We start from the raw sequence: 19,838 nt of genomic DNA on the forward strand, positions 1-19,838 counted from the left end.
GGCTGAATTTCAATCCATGTATGGCTGGCTTTACACAGGGTAGAGGACTATCGTGACCCCTATGTGACAGTGAAGAACCAGCACACTTCATAGTGGATGATGGGAAGTCAGTCACATGTCGTCTCTCCCCCCCCCCCCCCCCATACCCAATATGACACTTATTTCCCAATGACCAAACAGAATGGCGAAGGAACAAAGGTAAGATGGATTGTGTGCAGCTGGTGGGGTCGGCAATAAAGTGAACCCTTTAATTTTCCCCTGCATGGACAAAGCACAAGTTTCTTAAAATAATATGTAGTGACTGCAAATGCGTTAGTATTTTTTTTTTATATATATATTGAAAGTGGAGTTTCCCTTTAAGTAGAAAAGAGATGTCTCATTAGCTTTGACATCATGTCCTTTAAATTCAGAGGTGCTAAAGCTAAATCCAAATAAATGGGACAGTTCTTAGTACCCTCATTTTTTTCCCTCTTTGCACAGTTTGTGCCTTCACTACTTTATTAAAGCAGAACAATGGGCAAAACTTTTTTTTTTTCCTTTCATTTTGGATAGAGTAATGGAGGGTTATAGCCCCTCTCAGATTTTTTTTTTTTTTTTAGTCATCTGCGTCCCATTGCGGAGATTTCCCTTCACTTCCTGTCCCATAGCTAAACAGGAAGTGAGAAGAAATCCCTGGCAAGTAAGGAAATTCCTTGGGGACCCCAAGGTCTCCAGAACTAGTATCCCCATTGGAAGAGTTCCCCTCTATTACTTTTCTGAGGACAACCCAAAATTTAGGGGTTTCTTTTTCTTTGTTTCAAAGATAATGGTAAACAGGACAAATAGGGTGAATCTCCCTAACGGGGGCACAGAAAGCAAGAAAAAATGACAGGAGTTCTAATCCCTCTCAATGATATACAAAAATAAAGTTTTTCCTTTAGTTATACTTTAAGTATGACACAGATTTCACAGTGACATTATTTCAGTAATACGCAGAAGGGACACACTGATATAAAGGAACAGATTGTTTTTTTCCATATGTCCTGGGAATGGGTTGAAATGGAACATATACAGCAAGAGAAATATTAATTCATCTCTTTAGAAGTCAGATTGTCATGTTTGCATTAGCAGAAAATACATCCGCTTCTGTCTGCAATCCCAAGGCCACGATGTCTACCGCTCTGGTCCCGTTCTTTCTTCCTTTAATTGACAGCTTAATTATGTCATCCCACAGAGGAGCAGCCTGACCTGAATCTCTGAGCCGACGCTGTCTGTAAGGACGCCGTGTCCCTCACCAAAATATTTAATGCACACTTACTTTAAGCTGAACTTCGGAGACCTGGGAAAACAAGCTACCCTTGCAACGAGGCTTCCACTGCACTGCAAGGGTTAAATGGTCATTTATGCCTAGGATACCACTTTTACCTGCCCTATCCCTCGCTCCCCCAGCAGCTGGTGCTGTGCTGTCTTCACTCCTAGGCTGTAGGTGGTGGGCTTACACTCGGTGTCCTCACTTACACTGTGGGACTGCTGTTCCTCTATTGTACATGGCGTTATCACAGCTGTGACGGCCATCCAGAGGGCCAAAGAGAAGAGGCTTTGAGGCACCGGTCACAATAAGAGAGGCGTCAGGAATGAGGTATAACATAAGTAAAAAGTATTTTTTTTTCTGAAACCCTTGGCAATAAAACAAGCCTTTAACCTTTGCTTGCAGTGTGAGGGAACTCCCTAAAAGGGTGTTTTTTTTTTTTTTTTCAACCACTTGCCAACTTGCAAAGTACTGGTACATCGCTGAACTTTGAGTGATTATACTTGGATGATGCCTGCAGCTGTATCTTTTTTTTTCAGCTAACGGACGGCTTTCTTGTAAAAGCAATTCCAGGGGTCTAATTAGCCACTGGATTGCTTTTAAAAGCAACGGGAGGGGATGTTCTATCACCCAACCCCCTTTTTACTGCCTTCCGTGGCTCTTCCAGGCTCTGTTGTCCTACCAGGAGACTGCAATGTGTAGCCAGCGGTTCCATTGGCTGACCATAGAGCTGAACATGGAACAGCCCCAATCATCTCTATGGTCTGAGAAACCAAAAGAGATGAGCGTTTCATCACTTCCGGTTTCGCCAGTTGTAAACAAACCATTCGTAGTTTGAAAAAAGCATCGGATCATACCAATCTTGGTATGATCCGAAGCTTTTAAGGTCAGCAGAGAGATATGGGGTCTGATAGACCCAGATCTATCAGTAAAGAGTAGCTGTCACTGCCCATTGCTATCATGGGGGATATTTATGTTCCCTGTGATAACCATAAAAGTGCTAAAAAAAAAAAAAAATTTAAAGGGACTACAGTGTAACATTTTAAAAACATTTTTTAAAAGCGTCTTTGCCCCCCTGTGCTTGTGCGCAAAGGCAAACGCACAGGTTGGTCCCACGCACATACATAAACAGTGATCGCATCACACATGCGAGGTATCACTGCAAACATCAAATCTAGAGCAATAAGTCTAGTAACAGCCCTCCTGTGTAACTCTAAACTGGTAACCTATAAAGGCTTTTAAAGTTTCGCCTATGGATAATAAAATGTATATAGTTTTTTGCCGTGGTGCGAGTATGTGCAATTTTAAAGCGTGACATGTTTGGTATCTATTTACTCAGCGTAACAACATCTTTTATATTTGACCAAACATTTGGGTATTCTATTGTGTTTTTGTCCGTTAAAATAATTAAATAAAATAAAGCGTATTTCCCCCCCCCCAAAAAAAAAAGCATTTGAAAAACCGCTGCACAAATACTGTGTGACATAAAACATTGCAACACCCACCATTTTATTCTCTAGGGCCTTTTAAAAATAAAAAATGATATAATGTTTGGGTTTTCAAAGTAATTTTCTAGCAAAAAAAAACAGATTTTCACAAAAAGTGTCAGAAAAAGGCCTGCTCTTCATGTGGTTAACTTCCCTATAGTCCAGCTGTCACTCGGCTAAAGTGTGGGAGACTGCTGCCTCCTAAACCACCTGGTCACTAACAAATTCAGTTCCACCCCTTCCTGCTTCCTTTGCCTTCTTATTAGCCAGCAAGGCTTCTGATCCTAGTGATTGGCCAGTAACCCTGTGTAGGGGTGGGGCTTGGCAGTAAACTCCTACACTACCCAATAGTGTGGAGCTTTGCCTGTCAGAACGGCCTGGCGTTGACCATAACAGGAAGGTTTGGAAGGCTGCTGCCGGTATGGTGATCTCTAGGTGCCGGCATTTCAGTTGGCTTTTCACTGGCTCAGATGTCATTCAGCCTCTCAGAATAATGCAAAGTCTTCCATGACTTGGCAGCCGTATGCAAAGGAGGGTAAAGTCCATTGTCATGGGAGATGGGACTTATTTGTTATTGATGGGCTTGGATTTATGGTGCAGTAGGTAGGAGTAGTAAACCCTCCTGAAAAACGTATTATAAGAAGGATAGAGAAATTGACAATGCCTATGTTTGCAGCTTCTCTGTTTCTTTTTAGGTGTTTTTTTTTGTAGGGGAATTTAATGTTTTGTTTTTTTTTTAAGCAAGATTCAGACACCCCTTTAAAATATTCTCTCTCCCCAGCTATTTGAGGTGGATGTGGATACGGAGTTCCTGAAACAGTCAGATGCTGCCTGTGATGTGGCCTGTTTAATGTATGATGTCAGTGACCCCAAATCCTTCAATTACTGCGCCAGTATATACAAGGTGAGTCCTCACAGGTATCTGTCATGGCGAAGGAAGCCATCTTATGGGCTATGACAGGGGGTTTTTTTTGTAACATTTCTTTTTATTAGGGTTTTACAAGTATACAGATCAACATTAGGAAAAACAAATACAAAAAAGAAGACAACCAGAAAAGGATTAAACAGAAAAAGCAATCTGGTCAGACCATACACAATAATGTTACATAGCAACTCGGATAGCAAGGTTCTGCACTATCATTCCCACACAGTGTTTTCTTTTTTTTTTTTTAAGGGGTTGTAAACCTCAGACATGAAATATGAACAAAGCATATCCTTCAAGTGTGTACTATGGATTAGGAGCACTCATTTCTGTCTGATGCTTTGTTCCTCTGCTATCCGAATTAGTCACTTCTGAAAGTTTTCTTGACACCAAGAGAAAAAAGGTGACAGGGGAGGGAGCTCCAGCACACAGCCTGTGTTTGATAGTCTCAGCTCTGTTCCTGTGTGCTGTGTGAAGGGAGGTGTATTCCCTCCAATCAGCTCTCATCACGGACTGTGGAATATTTTGCATTAATTTGGAAATCAAGGTCCCAGAGTCTGGAGGAGGAGTGGAGAGGCACAGAATCCAAGTTGCATGAGGTCCAGTGTGAGGTTTCCACAGTCAGTGATGATTTGGGGAGCCATGTCATCTGCTGGTGTTGGCCTGTGATGGACAGCCTCAACTCTGTTCCTGTGTGCTGTGTGTTCCCCTCCCCCTTCCCCTTCCCCTCCTCCTTCCCCTCCCCTCCCCCTCCTCCTTCCCCTCCCCCTCCCCTCCCCCTCCCTCTTCACTTCCCCCTTCCCCTTCACCACATTAAAATGTATGTAATACCCTAAAAATGAACTTGAATGATTTGCTCCCTTTTGGTCTGTTAACCTCTTGCCACTAACGTAAGGCGTATATGCGACAAATGCTGCACATATGCATCTACCGGCAGCAGAGGCTTCTATGATTAGAGAATGTTCATTGCGTGCTTCCATTGCAGAGACCTAGCTTATAACCAGTTCAGCTCTTTGTATGTACTATGTATGTCCAAAAAATGACCCTTTCATTTACAAGCTGATAGCAGCCATCAGCTTGTGTAGGTTTTGTTTAGCTGGCTCCTGGCTTCAAAGTGAAAGTGAAGTGGCAGCTCCATAGCTACCAATCACTTTCACAGAGACGGCAGTGCCGCCCCCCCCCCCCCCTCATTCCCATTGTTCCAGGTCTCTCCCGCTTTAACTGTCGCCCAGGAACACAGCCGCCAGCTAGGGGAGAGAGATCCCTGTGGGACCGAGGCGAATCCATGCAAACAATGATGCACAATTTCTAACCAAGCCAATCTGGGCTTGGTTTAATGGTATGAAGGGAAGAGGAGACATTGGGTCTATTAGACCCCCTAATGTCTCCATAAAATGTACCTGTCATCTGCCCAATGCTATCATATAGGGATTTATTAAGCCCCTGTGATAGCAATCAAGTGAAAATAAATAAAATAAAAGTTTTAAAAAATAAAATATATTAAAACCCAGGGTGAGCACACATGCGTGTAAACTGTGGTTGCACCACACGTGTAACATGTCACCACGAACATCCAAGTGAGAACTATAAGTTTAGCACAAGAGCTCCTAGTTAACTCTAAACTGATGAGCTGTAAAGGCTTCTTAAAGCGTCTCCTGTAGAGATTTTTGGGCACCATCGTTTTTGGCGATATTGCGGCGCATGCATTTAGTAAACAGTTGCCCAAATATCATATGACATAAAAATTTGCAACGATCACATTTTTATTCTACAGGGCCTCTGCTTTCAAAAAATATATCATTTTCTGGGGTTTTAAGTCATTTTATTTCCAAAAGTTAAGATTTTTACATGTATGCGAAAAATTAAAAAAAAATTGCTCTGGAGCTGAACTGGTTAAACACAGCTTTTGGTGTATACTAATGATTAGGAGCCAGCAGGACCTACACACAATCATGCGACCACTGTGACAGTCAATCACAGTTGTCACATGATTAGGCAAACTTTCCGGTTTCTCAGGCGTAATATCCCAGTTAAAGGGATGCCGGGCCAGGCGGGAAGGGGTTAAATTTGCCATTGAGCCCCGGTTCACACTTGTGCGTGTGCGGGGTTCGCATGTAATGTCGGAGCGCACTGCTCCGACATTACATGCGATCGGCTGTGCGGTGCGAGTTTAGCCATACAGTTTGTATGGCTAAATTCGCACCACAGCCGCACCAAACACGCACAGGACCCTTTTTGGCAGCCGCATCAGGATCGGATCGCACAGCGGTTCACACTTGTGCGATCCGATCCTGTGCGAACTGCACGATCGCACTGCGATATGCGATCAAACTGGGGGTGTCGTTAAGATTACATTGACACCCCCAGCGTATCGCATATGGCAGTGTGAACTCCCGGGGGTGCGTGTGCGATGCGGGAACAGGCTGCGAATTCGCAGCCTTCCCGCATTGCATAAATGTGAACCGGGGCTGAGAGTATTTTGTTTTATCTGTTCAATAAGAGCAAACAATACATATTGATTATGGCCTAAATCCAGTGCTGCCCTGTGCACGTTACAGTGTTATCTCAGACAATGTTATCAGGGGGGGGGGTGTGGCCTGCAACGGCATGAGAGTGGGCACATATCACAGAGCTCCCGCTGTGTATCCTCACATGATCCTTCCCTCACCGTTTTTCCTGCTCCTTACTGACCACAACCGCTGCCCCCTGCTTGCTAGCAGTGCCTGGACAGATCCTCTTCTTCCCCAGGTGCCGATGATGACCTGCAGGGGTGAAAAAGATGCAGTGATCGCGGCGGCCCAGCAAAAAGATTGCTACTAAAGCCTCCTACACACGCACCGATTGTTGGCCGACCGATCGGCCGACTTTTGTCCAGTGGTGTTGTATTGGTTGAAATGTGCTCTAGACTGCACACTTATTTTTTCGGCCAACAACAACCAACTTCAGAAGTGATGTCACGTGATGGTTTACTTTCCGTGTGTTTTTTCTTCTCTGAGCATGCCCAGTCTTGCTCATCTGATTTTTGTCGGCCGAAATCTGTACTGACTGACGAACAATCGGCCGCTCTGTTGACGGCCAACAAAAATTTTATAGCATGCACACTAGATTTTGTTCGACCGAAAAGTCGCAGTCGGTTGTTGGAAGCATCATACTAACAAGCCGACAATCGGCCGATCGGACGTTGGCCGAAAATTTACGGCCAACAATCGGTGCGTGTGTACGGGGCTTAACTTTTCTTACTACCCCAGTGCCCTGAGCATTGTTTTCATACACACAATTGCTCCATCTGCACTGCTCCAACTGTTATAAGCCACTGTTTTGGTGGCAACTGTTCTCTGTACCCGGTTGGCGCATGACATTTTCCCCACCTATTGACCCCTCGGGCACAGTGAAACTCGAGTTCATTCCAACTGTACTGGACATGGCCAAGTCACTAATATTACAAAGCTCGTTCTCATCAGCTTTGCCTAATGCACAGTTGGTTCACTTTCAGTGGTTCAATCCAAAAAATCTTACTTCATGACAATCTTTTCAAGTTGCATCTTGTCTTACCAGTCTCCACTTCCTACTGGCTTCTATGGAGCTTACTCCTGATGACTTACACAGCCCAATGGCTACCATGACAACCACACCACTGGTTACCTGGAATGTCCGAGGGGTAAGTGACCCACTGAAACGCACAGTGATTACCTCCTGCCTTCGGAAGTTCTATCCAGGTATTATAGGTCTTCAGGAAACTCACCTGACGCAAGACACAGTGAACTATTTACACTACTCCTGGGTTGGTGTGGCGTATCAATCCACCCACGATACATAGAGCAATTGCTTACCAGGAATTGAACTCACTGGTAGACTCCTATGCCTGCTTTATATTTCTTCATTGTAAACTATATAATTTAACAATGACTTTAGCTTGTGTTTAAATTCCTCCCCCATTTTCAAGGGAAGTTTTGCAATTATTGCTGACGTATCTGAATGACAAACCTGACATTCCAGTGTTGATCATTGGGGATTTCAATTGCTTTCTTGACCCTCACCAAGACAGGCATCCTCCGGTGCCATCCTCCTCCCTGGGGAGGGGTACCACTCTTAGCCATTTCATGGCGGAGGTGGGCTGGATGGATGTATGACGTCTTCGGAACCCTAATGCCCGACAGTTCTCCTGCTTCTCCAAGAAGCATGGATCACTCTCGCGTATAGACCTCTGCATAGGCACAACCCACATTCTCCATTACACTTCGGATAGAGTACTATCCCTGGGGAATATCAGATCACCCCCGCTTGACACTATGGCTGATTACCAAACCCCCTACATCTCTGACCAAGGCTCCATGGCGACTAAATGTCTTTTGGATTAAGCTTCTCTCTTCCCACGAGCGTATATCCTCCCAAATCGACCAATTCTTTTATACCCATAGCCAGTGCGAAGTTATCATGCTGAAGTAGGAAGCCTTTAAGGCGTACCTCCGAGGCACGTCTGAAATCAATGCTGTCAAGCGTAAATCATCCATTCTCGAACATGTGGAGAGCCAGGTTCATCAACTGGAAATGTCTATGTATTGTACCCTTCTGAGTCCACGAGGGAGGCTTGGATATCGGCTCAGGATTCACTGGACCAGTTAAGATCCTTCGCTGCAGAATGGAAACGCTTCTTCACAAAAATGCCATACTATGAGGAAGGGGAGAAAATGGGTCGCCTACTGGAAAAAATTTCCAGATCACAACAATCCTCTCCAGCTATTGGAGCCATCCGTTCCTCCACAGGCCAGGTGATTAATGAACCGGATCAAATTTTCACTGAACTAGCTTCCTTCTACACAGATCTTTATGGCTCTAAAGACAATTACTCTACTGAGGCACTGGCGAGCTACCGCAATGATATTCCCCTACCCACTTTATTCCCAGAGGCAAGTTTGCCCCTGGACGCTATGATCACTCTGGATGAGCTGCAGGGGGCGGCCTGTTCTTTCCCTATGTGCAAGGCTCCTGAGGGGGATGGTACCCCTATGAAGGTATACACCACTTATGGGGAGTCAATTCTACTTAAGCTGCTAGAGGTTTTCAATGCTTCCATCAAGACAAACTGCCTGCCTGCCTATATGTCGAGGGCAAATGTCATATTACTACTAAAACCACTAAAGGACCCCCTAGATTCGAGCTCCTATAGACCATCTCCCTGATACAGTGTTATATGAAGATCCTAGCTAAGGTTCTAGCATTACGTGTGAATAAATGTATTCTATTCATTATACATTGTGACCAAGCTGTCACAATTCCCCAGTGGTGATCCCTCTGAAAATGTTTTGGGTGGTTAACTCTCTTTTTAGTTCGCTGTTCTGGGGTACTCAGCCCCCAAGGATCAAGCTAGATCCGCTTCCTAAGTATAGAGGGGGTTTGGCACTCCCAAACCCCTGGATTTATGATTTAGCTGCCCAACTCCAATACCTAATAGGTTCCATGTCACCTGCCCCCAAAAGCCCCTCTGCTCGCCTTTTACTTGTTGGCACTGGAGCTAACTCTATTCCAGAGGGTCTGGAGGCACAAGCAGCCCAGAAGCCTAATAAACAAATGCCCACATATGTAATGCTTCAGAAAATCTGGAATAAATCCAAACAACTGCAGCGGATGACAGGTTATACTTCATATAGTCCGATTTGGGATAATAAAACCTACACTGGAATAGCAAAAATCCAGCACGGGCCCAGATGGCGAGCTTTGGGAGTGAATCTCCTCCTAGAGGTACAGTTGTGTTCAAAATTATTCAACCCCCAATGCTGTAAAGGGTTTTAGGGAATTTAGTGTACATTTGCAATTGTATTCAGAATGAAATCCTACAAGGACTTCTTAAAGAACCATATGCAAATAAAATGACATCAATTGGTTTTGTAATACAGTAGTAAATGTTTCTTTTGTGAATTCTTCATTGACACAATTATTCAACCCCTTAAAGACTACCACTCTGAAGAACAGAGGTTAATTGAAGTGTTTTCAATCAGGTATTGAAAACACCTGTGGATGTCAGGGAGCAGCAATAAAGCCTAATAAGCACCAATTAGGCAGCTTTAAAATGACTGTGATACTCAGCTCCTTCTAGACATTTACTGGTGTGGTTACAAACATGGTGAAGTCAAGAGAATGGTCCAGGAAGACAAGAGAAGAGGTGATTACTCTTCACAGGAAGGGCAATGGCTATAAGAAGATTGCAAAGATGTTAAACATACCAAGAGACACCATAGGAAGCCTCATTCGCAAATTCAAGGCAAAGGGCACTGTTGAAAGGCTACCTGGTCGTGGCAGAAAAAAGATGCTGACTTTGACTGCTGTGCGCTACCTGAAGCGTAGAGTGGAGAAAAGTCCCCGTGTGACTGCTGAGGAACTGAAAAAAAAGATTTGTCAGATGTGGGTACTGAAGTTTCTGCTCAGACAATACGGCACACACTGCGTAATGAAGGCCTCCATGCCAGAACTCCCAGGCGCACCCCCTTGCTGTCTCCAAAGAATAAGAAGAGTCGACTGCAGTATGCCAAAAGTCATGGGGGCAAACCACAGAAGTTTTGGGATAGTATTCTGTGGACTGATGAAACAAAATTAGAACTGTTTGGGCCCATGGATCAACGCTATGTTTGGAGGAGGCCTATGAAGAAAAGGACACCTTGCCTACTGTGAAGCATGGCGGGGGGTCAATCATGCTTTGGGGCTGTTTTGCTTCTGCAGGAAGCTTCGGCGTGTGCAAGGTACCATGAATTCTCTTCAGTACCAGGAGATATTGGATGACAATGTGATGCAGTCCGTCGCAAACCTGAGGCTTGGGAGACGTTGGACCTTTCAACAGGACAATGATCCCAAGCATACTTCCAAGTCCACTAGAGCATGGTTGCAGATTAAAGGCTGGAACATTTTGGAGTGGCCATCACAGTCACCAGACTTAAATCCGATTGAGAACCTCTGGTGGGACTTAAAGAAAGCAGTTGCAGTGCACAAGCCTAAGAATGTGACTGAACTGGAGGCTTTTGCCCATGACAAATGGGCGAAGATACCCGTAGATCGCTGCAAGACACTTGTGTCAAGCTATGCTTCACGTTTAAAAGCTGTTATAACTGTAAAAGGATGTTGTACTAAGTACTAAGATTGAATGTCACTTGGGGGTTGAATAAAAGTGATAATGATGTGAGCACAGAAAAAACATTTGTGGTTATTTCATTATAAATGTTATGTTATATTTGTCTGACCTACACGTGCCTCTTTGATTTAATTGTAAGCAGGATGACTGAATGATCAAAATCAATGTCAAACTGGCCAAAACAATCAATTTCAGTGGGGGTTGAATAATTTTGAACACAACTGTATTTTAGAATGGGAGACTGATGTTTTGTTCAGATCTCCAAAGCAAATTTACCCTGCCACCATATATGTCATACTAGTACTTACAATTAACACACGCAGTGAAAGCTCAGGTAGGGGATCAAATACTTATTTTACTCACTGAACTGCAACTCAATTTATAACATTTGTATTGTGTTTTTTTCTGGATTTTTGGTGGATATTCTGTCTCTATCATTTAGGATACACCTATAATAACAATTATAGACCCTTTATTTCTTTGTAAGCGGGCAAACTTACAAAATCTGCAGGGGATCAAATAATTATTTTCCCCACTGTATTACATGTTTGCTCTTGAGTTTAGGTACACTTTATTAAAGTCCCTTTAGAAAAAACATTCAATAATGAGTACCCCCAGGTAGGGTCACCTGTGTGCGCCAACTCATCTGTGTCTCCTTCTTCCTTTTATAGCAACACTACATGGAGAGTCAGACGCCTTGCATGTTTGTAGGGTGTAAGTGGGACCTAGGTGAAGTAAAGCAACAGCATGGGATCTCACCCTCTGAGTTCTGTCACAAGCATCGCCTGCCGCCTCCCTACCACTTCAGCTGCCAGGGGACCATGGACAAAACCATCTACAACAAGCTAGCTGCAGCTGCTGCCTTCCCGTGAGTATCCGGCCTAGGGACATGGTTTATGCCAAAGAACAAGAGGGTGGGGCTTTGCGGGAAGAGAATATGTTCTCTCTTTTGCACGTTTATTTATTTTCAGCCCTGATCTGTTACAGGCATGGATACTGAACTTACCTGAAAGGCACTGTTTTTTCCTTCGTAACAACGGATTTGCCTGATGGCCATTATAGAAAGCAGTGATTTTTATTGGAATTGTACAAACTGAATTACGTTCCCCTGCATGATGTTCCATGCAGAGGGACATTAAGGCCCCTTTCACACTATCCGTCCGTCGGACGGATTCCGTTTTTCTCAGCGGGGGATCGAGCCGCTGATCCCTCGCTGAGCAGGAGGATGACAGCTGTGTCTCCACGCTGTGTGCAGAGACACAGCTGTCAGTTCCCCATGCATCTCTATGGGGGAAATCGGATGGGAACGGACCGTCGGTCTGTTCTCATGCGATCCCATCCGATCCGCTGGACGGATGGAAAATAGGGTTTCCATCCGTCCAGATTTGACGGATCGGATGTCAGCGGACATGTCTCCGCTGACATCCGATCCCCCATAGAGATGCATGGGGGGACCGTCTGTTCAGATCCGCCAAAAAAACGGACAGGCGGTCCTGAACGGTCCGCCTGTGTGAAAGAGGCCTTAGGAGGAGATTTACTAAAACAGGTGCACTCAGAATCTGGTGCAGCTCTACATAGTAGACAATCAGCTTTTAACTTCAGCTTGTTCAATTTAAGCTTTGACAATAAAATCTGGAAACTGATTGGTTTCTATGCACAGCTGCACCAGATTTTGCACGCTTCAGTTTTAGGCTCGGTTCACTCTGCTACCACATGGGATCTGACTTGTGAGAACCCAATTAGCATGATACGTCAAATGCAATGTTTGTCTATGAGAGCCGTCTTAACTGATGCTACACTAGTCACTCTGACAGTAGAAAAGGTTCTTGCACTACTTTGGTCCAACTTGGATGCGACTTCAACCCTTGTACAGGCTCCTAAAAAGCATCCAAGTCACAGGACAAAGTTGCATGACTTTGGAATCGCAGCAGTGTGAACCGAGACTTCGTTATTACCCCCATAGTCTACCTTCCCCTTTTATGGCAAGAAGTATGTACCTCTGCTCCCTCCTAACTGTAAGACCCTTCCACTGACTGCTACCAGGATGATCACATGATTAGGAATCACACTGATTGGTTCCCAGTTGTCAGTGAAGACCTGGAACTATGACACAGTCATCACACGGCTTTGTTTATAAACCAAGCATGTCAATGACGAATTCAACTGTCCTGGGGGGCCATTTACTCCAGACTGAGTGGTGGTAACGTATGTGTGTCACAGCAATACAATGTGATGGTGTATCAATGCAAGACAAATCGTTCTTGCTCTATTTTTTCCATGCTGTAGTGTAATTGTTTTCTGTAGATGCTTTGGGGTGTCATTCCAAAAAAATGAGACCTTAAGGCCCCTTTCACACGGTCGCATTCCGTTGCAGACCATGCTCTGCTCAGCGGGGATCGATTCGCCGATCCCCGCTGAGCCGGCGGATGACAGCTCCCTCTCCGGACTGTGTGCGGAGAGGGAGGTGTCAGAGCCCCGCTGCTCTCTATGGGGAATCGGATCAGAGCAGACCGCCTGTCCGCTCTCATCCAATGCGATCCCCAGGGTGGATGGAAAATAGGGTTTCCATCCGTCCGGATTTCTTGCTGTTTTCCACCCCTCGTGTTTATCACTGCTGTGGGATGTCCCAATGGTTATGAATATCAGGAGCTGTGTCTGTCAATGAACGAAAGAGAAAATGGGATTCCCCCCGTGCCAGCAGTACAAGAAATGTTCCCAAAGGTAAACTTTACATTGTTTCCTTTATGACCTGTGCTAGAGGATAAGTTTATCGTTGGGAACATTTTTTGTACTGCTGGCACGAGGGGGGGGGGGGGGGATTTAGGAATCGGGCAGTGGCTGCAGCATTGGGAACATTACATGTTTCACCCATTTTTAGGGTGGAATATGTAACAGGTTCCCAATGCTGCAGGCATTTGTTAAGGCCCCTTTCACACTTATGAGACCTAAAAGTCGCGCAATTTTACTGCCTTTTTTTTTTACCGCGATTTTGACTGGACTTTGGACATTGCCAATGGACCTCAAAACGCATTAAAATCGACCCAAAGTAGTGCAGAGACTACTTTGAAGTCAAACAGATATGAACGATACTCATTGGAAATCATGGAGTACGACTTGTCATGCGACTTTGCAGTCCCAAATCGCAAGACAATTCGCACAAGTATGAAAGGGGCCTAAGGGACACCCCTAAATTAAGTCTGGACACCTAGGCTTCAATGACTTCTGGTCATAAAAGGGTTAAATAGAGCAGAAACGACATGTATTGTAGTGAAATGCATATCAGCATGTCATCGCAAAGAGAGGCCTTGACAATGTCTTTCTCTTGCCTGTCTTTGCAGCCACCTCCATGACACTGAACTCAGCACAGCATCGTTCTGGTTGCGTGTGGCGCTGGGAGCCACAGTCGCCGCTGTTGTGGGATTCACGCTCTACAAAGCACTTCTACGCAGCAAATAGCCATCATTACCTCTTCCTTCTCCAACACGAACCAGCCTGAAGACTTTTAACTCCCTCGAGCACTAATCACTGTGACTGACGGGAACATCTGCTTTTTATATCGGCTAAACGCCTACGTTTGAAGGGGGAGCCTCCTGTTAAAAGGGGCAGCCCCCTTCCCACAGGTCACCCAGATCTTATCATCCCTTCTTAACCTTTTGCTCCCTCTTGTGACACAGAGGAACTTTGTTCTAATTTAAACTCAACAGGCCCAACTTCTTAAGTTTTTTTTTTTATTTTTTTCTTTATTTTAACTGCTTTTCTAGTCTATTAAAGGACTACTCCAATCAGAAGTGATGCTTTAATTCTGAGTGATTGCCGGCAAGTGGAATCCAATGCCAACTTCTTCAATTCTTCTGGACTTCGGCAAAGAGAGAACGCTGCTTCCATTACCAGTCAGCTTGGTTGGAATATCATTGTCAGAGGGTTCTCAGTAATTTAATGAGACACTGTCAATCGGTCGATACAGAGCAAAGTGTTAATGTTTTTGAAATTTCACTCCACCTCACTGATCGCATTTCAACAATCTGTCAGCTGATGTTGTAACCTAAAGGGAACATTGATGTCACCCCCCTCGGCCATGTGACAGTGCTCGGCATAATAGACCCAAATACTGCCACACAGGAGGAGGTCACCTGCTCCCACCTATACCTGGAAATACTGGATATTTTATGCCAATTTAGGTAGAAAAAGAAGTTGGAGGTTATTTCTGGAAGGGTGAGCATCAAATGGGCGAAGTGATAGGGTCTCTTTGGAATACATACCTGACTGATGAAATCCAGTTGTGAGAAAGTGACTCTTTGTTTTAGCCTGGCATGAAAGGGCAATGTCTGATTGCTGTCAGCAAATCTTGGTTTCTTATAGCCTAACTACTAATTACTTTAAATAGTTTACTTGGACCACACTGACTGAAATTAGCGTTATCCTTTACTAAGTGATGCAGCGGCTGTCAGCACTGTATAAACTGTATGTAGCATCAGCTATAAACAGTATGCAGCGCTGTGTCCCAGCAGCGGTACGGGAACTTCCCGCCCTGTTCCCGAAACAAAATCAAACTGGGCTGAGCTCTGCTCAGCCATTCCCAGGAAGCCTTGTTTTTTTATGAATCGATACAAGGCTTCCTTTGGCTGAGGTGCAGATGGTGACGTCACAGGAAGCCTTGAGTTTTTATGAATGAATACAAGGCTTCCTCGGATTGGCTGAGGTGGAGAGGCGGGTGGATGACGTCACCATCTCCACTTCAGCCAATCAGAGGAAGTCTTGTATTCATAAAAACCCAATGCTTCCTATGATGTCACCATCTCAATCTCAGCCAATAAGGGGAAGCCTTTTATTAATTCATAAAAGCTCAAGGCTTCCTGTGAATGGCTTAACAGTGCTCAGCCTGACTTCCTTTTGTCTTGGGAATGGTACAAGAAGTCCCTGTCCTGCTGCCAGAATACAGCCTTGTATACGGTATGCAGCTAATGCTACATACAGTTCATACTGCACTCAGAGCCGTTGCATCGATTAGTAAAGGAAATCGTTTGTTTGGGCCAGCTTGGTCCAGACAAACTATTTAAAGTCATAGTATTCCTGGCGTAAGGCTTTAAGCCTCTGGAAGGTATAGGAAGCCAGAAGCTCATGCAGCCAACCAATGCAAAGACAGAAAAATCCTACACATCACTACATACCTGTGTGTGGAAAGTGAAACCGCCTCCATCCAGGCCATCCTCGTTTCGTCCCACCCATGGGGCTTAGTCATGGGGACCAGTAGTCACAGTTTAGGGTGGGGTTCCCTTTTAAAGGCTTAAACTGATATTTAGGCAGCTGGGACTGATTTACCCTCTGGCTTTTTATACCTCTTAGGTACTGCAATGGTGATATTAACACTCTGAAGTTACCGGCTCCGCCATGCCAAAAAGTCTCACTTCTCATCATTTATTAATAGAAAAATCAAACCGAGAAAGTGGGAGACCCTTATAATGACTGAATCAGATGGGTGCAGCTGGGAACTGCAGAGATTTTAATGCTGGAGTTCTTGGGGTGTTTAGTCCCCACTAGCTCCCTGACATGAATTGCTTTCTTAAAGCACCAGGAGAGGCCGGTGCAGTCCACAGTCTGCCTTTTTTCCGCTGGACCCAGGTGTCGCCCGAATGGAGCTTTTCCCCGCTCCCCACATGTCAAAACCAAAAGGGTCAGCCGCACTCAGTTAATATTAGCAATAAAAAACTTTATTGTTCAGAAAAAGAGACACAGAAGGTTTGCCTGGACCCTCCTCACTGGTGTTGCGTTTCACCTGGAAAATGTTTAAGCTGACCAAAAAAGTAGCGTTTTTTTTTTCCCAAAGAAAATTGGTTGATTCACCCATCAACACAGTTAGTGTTGATGTAAAGAATCTCTCCCATAGAGCCATTCTATTCTCCCGGCAAATTAGTGTTCACATGCAATATCCAACATCCTGGTTGTAGCCAAGTCGGTCGATCGATCAACTTGGGTACAATCGGCTTGCCCATACATGGTTCAAATCTCTACTGATCCCTGCTGAATATTCATGGCCGGCTTTAGTCGAAGAGCGAAAATGAAGCCCTTTCCAGGTGAAATATGTCAGGTGAGAAGAATCTTGGCAGTCCACCTGTGTTCTTTGTTCAGAACAATAAAGATTTATCATTGCTGATGTCATCAGAGTGCTGCTGGTCTTTTGTTTCCCTTGTATGGACGCCACCCCCTCCCCCCACACACACCACTTACTGATTCAATTTTTTTTAAGAGTCTTGTGTCTAATCCTTGTCTGTCTCTGTTGGAGTTTACACAGTGTTGGTGACCTTCTCGCCTCCCCCATGTGGCAGTGTGCCCGCTGGCGATTGGCTGTCCTGGTCTGACGACTGCATCCTGGGATCCTCAGTTGCATACTCCCTCAAATCTGGATGCATTAAGTAATTTCAAGAAATCTGACAGATGAATGAAGCAGCGAGGGAGTGCCAAAAGTTTAATATTAGTGGTTGGGGGGTGCCTAATCAAGAGAACCTGTTATTTTTGCCCTGAATAAACAAATGACAGATTTTAAAGTGGGCTGACCCTCTAAACTTTGCCTTGTTGGAACGATTCCAGTGAAGACCAAAGTGAAACATGTCTTGTCTTCAAGTTTTATTTTCATTTATATAAAGTCTTCTCTTTTTTTTTTTTTTCTTGAGGAATAAATGTGCTAATATTGGACCAGTGAAATATCGCCCTGTGATAGTTGAATCTACTTTCTCATTGCCTATGTATAGGGAATGTTCAGTAGGGGAAATTATAAGGACAGGCAGGCCAACAATGAAACAGTGCAAATCCAGTTTAGCCGTATTTATAGTTTTGGAACTTGGGTGCTAGGAAAGATGTCTTCATTATATTTACAACCAGTTTATTTCCCTCAAGCAGGCACACAACATTCACCTCTGCAACCTATAGCGCCTATACCTCTATTAAGATAATGGATAACCCAGGGGTTTGAATATCCCCATCTGATCTACAAAACCAAAATGAGCCACTGAACTTACTATGTTGTAAATGGCATTCATTCAGTTCCCTGTCTTGGGCCTGGGGCGGCTTTAATTGCAGGGTTCATACGGTCGACAAAAACCTGGAAAAGTCATGGAATTTTAAAATGGCAATTTCCAGGCCTGGAAAAGTTTTGGAAAATAATTTAACCCACAAAGTTTTGGAAAAGTCATGGAAATTTGTTTCACAATCACTGTATAATCGAATATGCAGAAAAGAGAAAGGCGCCACTCAGTGTAGCAGATGTAAATAATTTTATTGACGCACATTAAAATCTTACATGGAGGTAAGCGTCTATCTTTATAGCTCGGAGTCCTTCCGGGGTCCGCCTCAGGGACGGAAACACCGCGGACCCGTAAGGACGCCGAGCTATGAAGATAGATGCTTACCTCCATGTAAGTTTTTAATATGTGTCAATAAAATTATTTACATCTGCTACACTGAGTGGCGCCTTTCTCTCTTTTCTGTCTGTTCGTGGGACTGTTGCTTCAGCCTAAAAAAGAGCTGCCCTCGATGTAAGCGCCGCATTTGTGCATCTGTGCCATCCATACCAGTCTGGCTGCACCATATCCATCATGACTGCCTGAACTGAATCTTTATCCCCAAGCAGGAGCGCCCATCAAATCTTTTTCTTCCTCCAGTATATTCGAATATAGTTGATAATATTGCTTAAATTACAATAGTTACATAGACATTTCATGAAACATTAGGTCATGAATATTTACTTGAAGTCATGGAATTTTATTGGTAAAAATGTGTATGAACCTTCTAAATGCTTACAGCTTCATTTGGATCCACCCCAAATTCCACTTACTGCCCAATGTGCTCTGCAGCAGGCACGGGATTCCTGAATTCTCAGGTGAGCTGTGCTGGGATGAAAAGGGTCCAATGGTGGAAAGGGTTGCAGTGATGAAAAGGGTGGAATGGTTTAAAGGAGGGTGGGGGGTGATGGAAGGGGTTGCAGAGGGGCACTGGGTAGAATGGTGGAAGGGGTTTCAGAGATGAGCAGGGGTACACTGGTGGAAGAGGTTGCAGAGGTGAAAAGAGGGCAATGGTGGTTAGGGGTTGCAGAGATAAAAAGGGTACAATGGTAGAAGGAGTTGCAGAGGTGAAGGGAGTTCAATGGTTTAAAGGGGGGGTGCAGAGGTGAAAAAGTGCAGTGGTGCAAGGGGGTTGCAGAGATGAAAGGGTACAATGGTGGAAGGGGTTGCAGAGGTGGAGGGGGTGGAATGGTTTAAAGGGGGGGTGGTTGCAGAGATGAGAGGTACAGTGGTGGAAGGGGTTGCAGAGATGAAAAGGGTACAATAGTGGAAGGAGTTGCAGAGGTGAAAAGGGTGCAATAGTGGAAGGAGTTGCAGAGGTGAAAAGGGTACAATGGTGGAAGGGATTGCAAAGGTGAAAAGGGTACAACAGTGGAAAGGAGTTGCAGAGATGAAAAGGGTACAATGGTGGAAGAGGTTGCAGAGGTGAAAAGGGTACAATGGTGGAAGGGGTTGCAGAGGTGAAAAGGATACAATGGTGGAAGGGGTTGCAGAGGTGAAAAGGGTACAATGGTGGAAGGGGTTGCAGAGGTGAAAAGGGTACAATGGTGGAAGGAGTTGCAGAGGTGAAAAGGGTACAATGGTGGAAGGGGTACAATGGTGGAAGGGATTGCAAAGGTGAAAAGGGAACAACAGTGGAAAGGAGTTGCAGAGGTGGGAAGGGATTGCAGAGGTGAAAAGGGTACAATGGTGGAAGGAGTTGCAGAGGTGAAAAGGGTACCATTGTGGAAGGAGTTGCAGAGGTGGGAAGGGATTGCAGAGGTGAAAAGGGTACAATGGTGGAAGGGGTTGCAGAGGTGAAAAGGGTACAATGGTGGAAGGAGTTGCAGAGATGAAAAGGGTACAATGGTGGAAGGGGGGGGTGCAGAGATGAAAAGGGATACAATGATGGAAGGAATTGCAGAGATGATAGAGGGTGTAGATTGAGAGAGCTGGACCCCCCTTCAGAAAAAAACTTTGTCCAAGA

General features: G+C 44.7%; 1 protein-coding gene across 1 annotated transcript in view; it reads left to right on the top strand.

Moving 5' to 3' along the window:
- RHOT2 (ras homolog family member T2) overlaps positions 1-14,823 on the top strand; it is a 78,290-nt gene extending 63,467 nt beyond the window's left edge. The window contains exons 17-19 of the mRNA XM_082260969.1: positions 3,557-3,679; positions 11,489-11,685; positions 14,156-14,823. Coding sequence (XP_082117095.1) covers positions 3,557-3,679; positions 11,489-11,685; positions 14,156-14,273 — 438 coding nt within the window. The 3' untranslated portion in view covers positions 14,274-14,823. The remainder of the gene's footprint in view (positions 1-3,556; positions 3,680-11,488; positions 11,686-14,155) is intronic.
- Positions 14,824-19,838: the final 5,015 nt, after the last annotated feature.

Source organism: Pelophylax lessonae (assembly GCF_965119305.1).
Source record: "Pelophylax lessonae genome assembly, chromosome: 6".
NCBI lineage: Eukaryota > Metazoa > Chordata > Amphibia > Anura > Ranidae > Pelophylax > Pelophylax lessonae.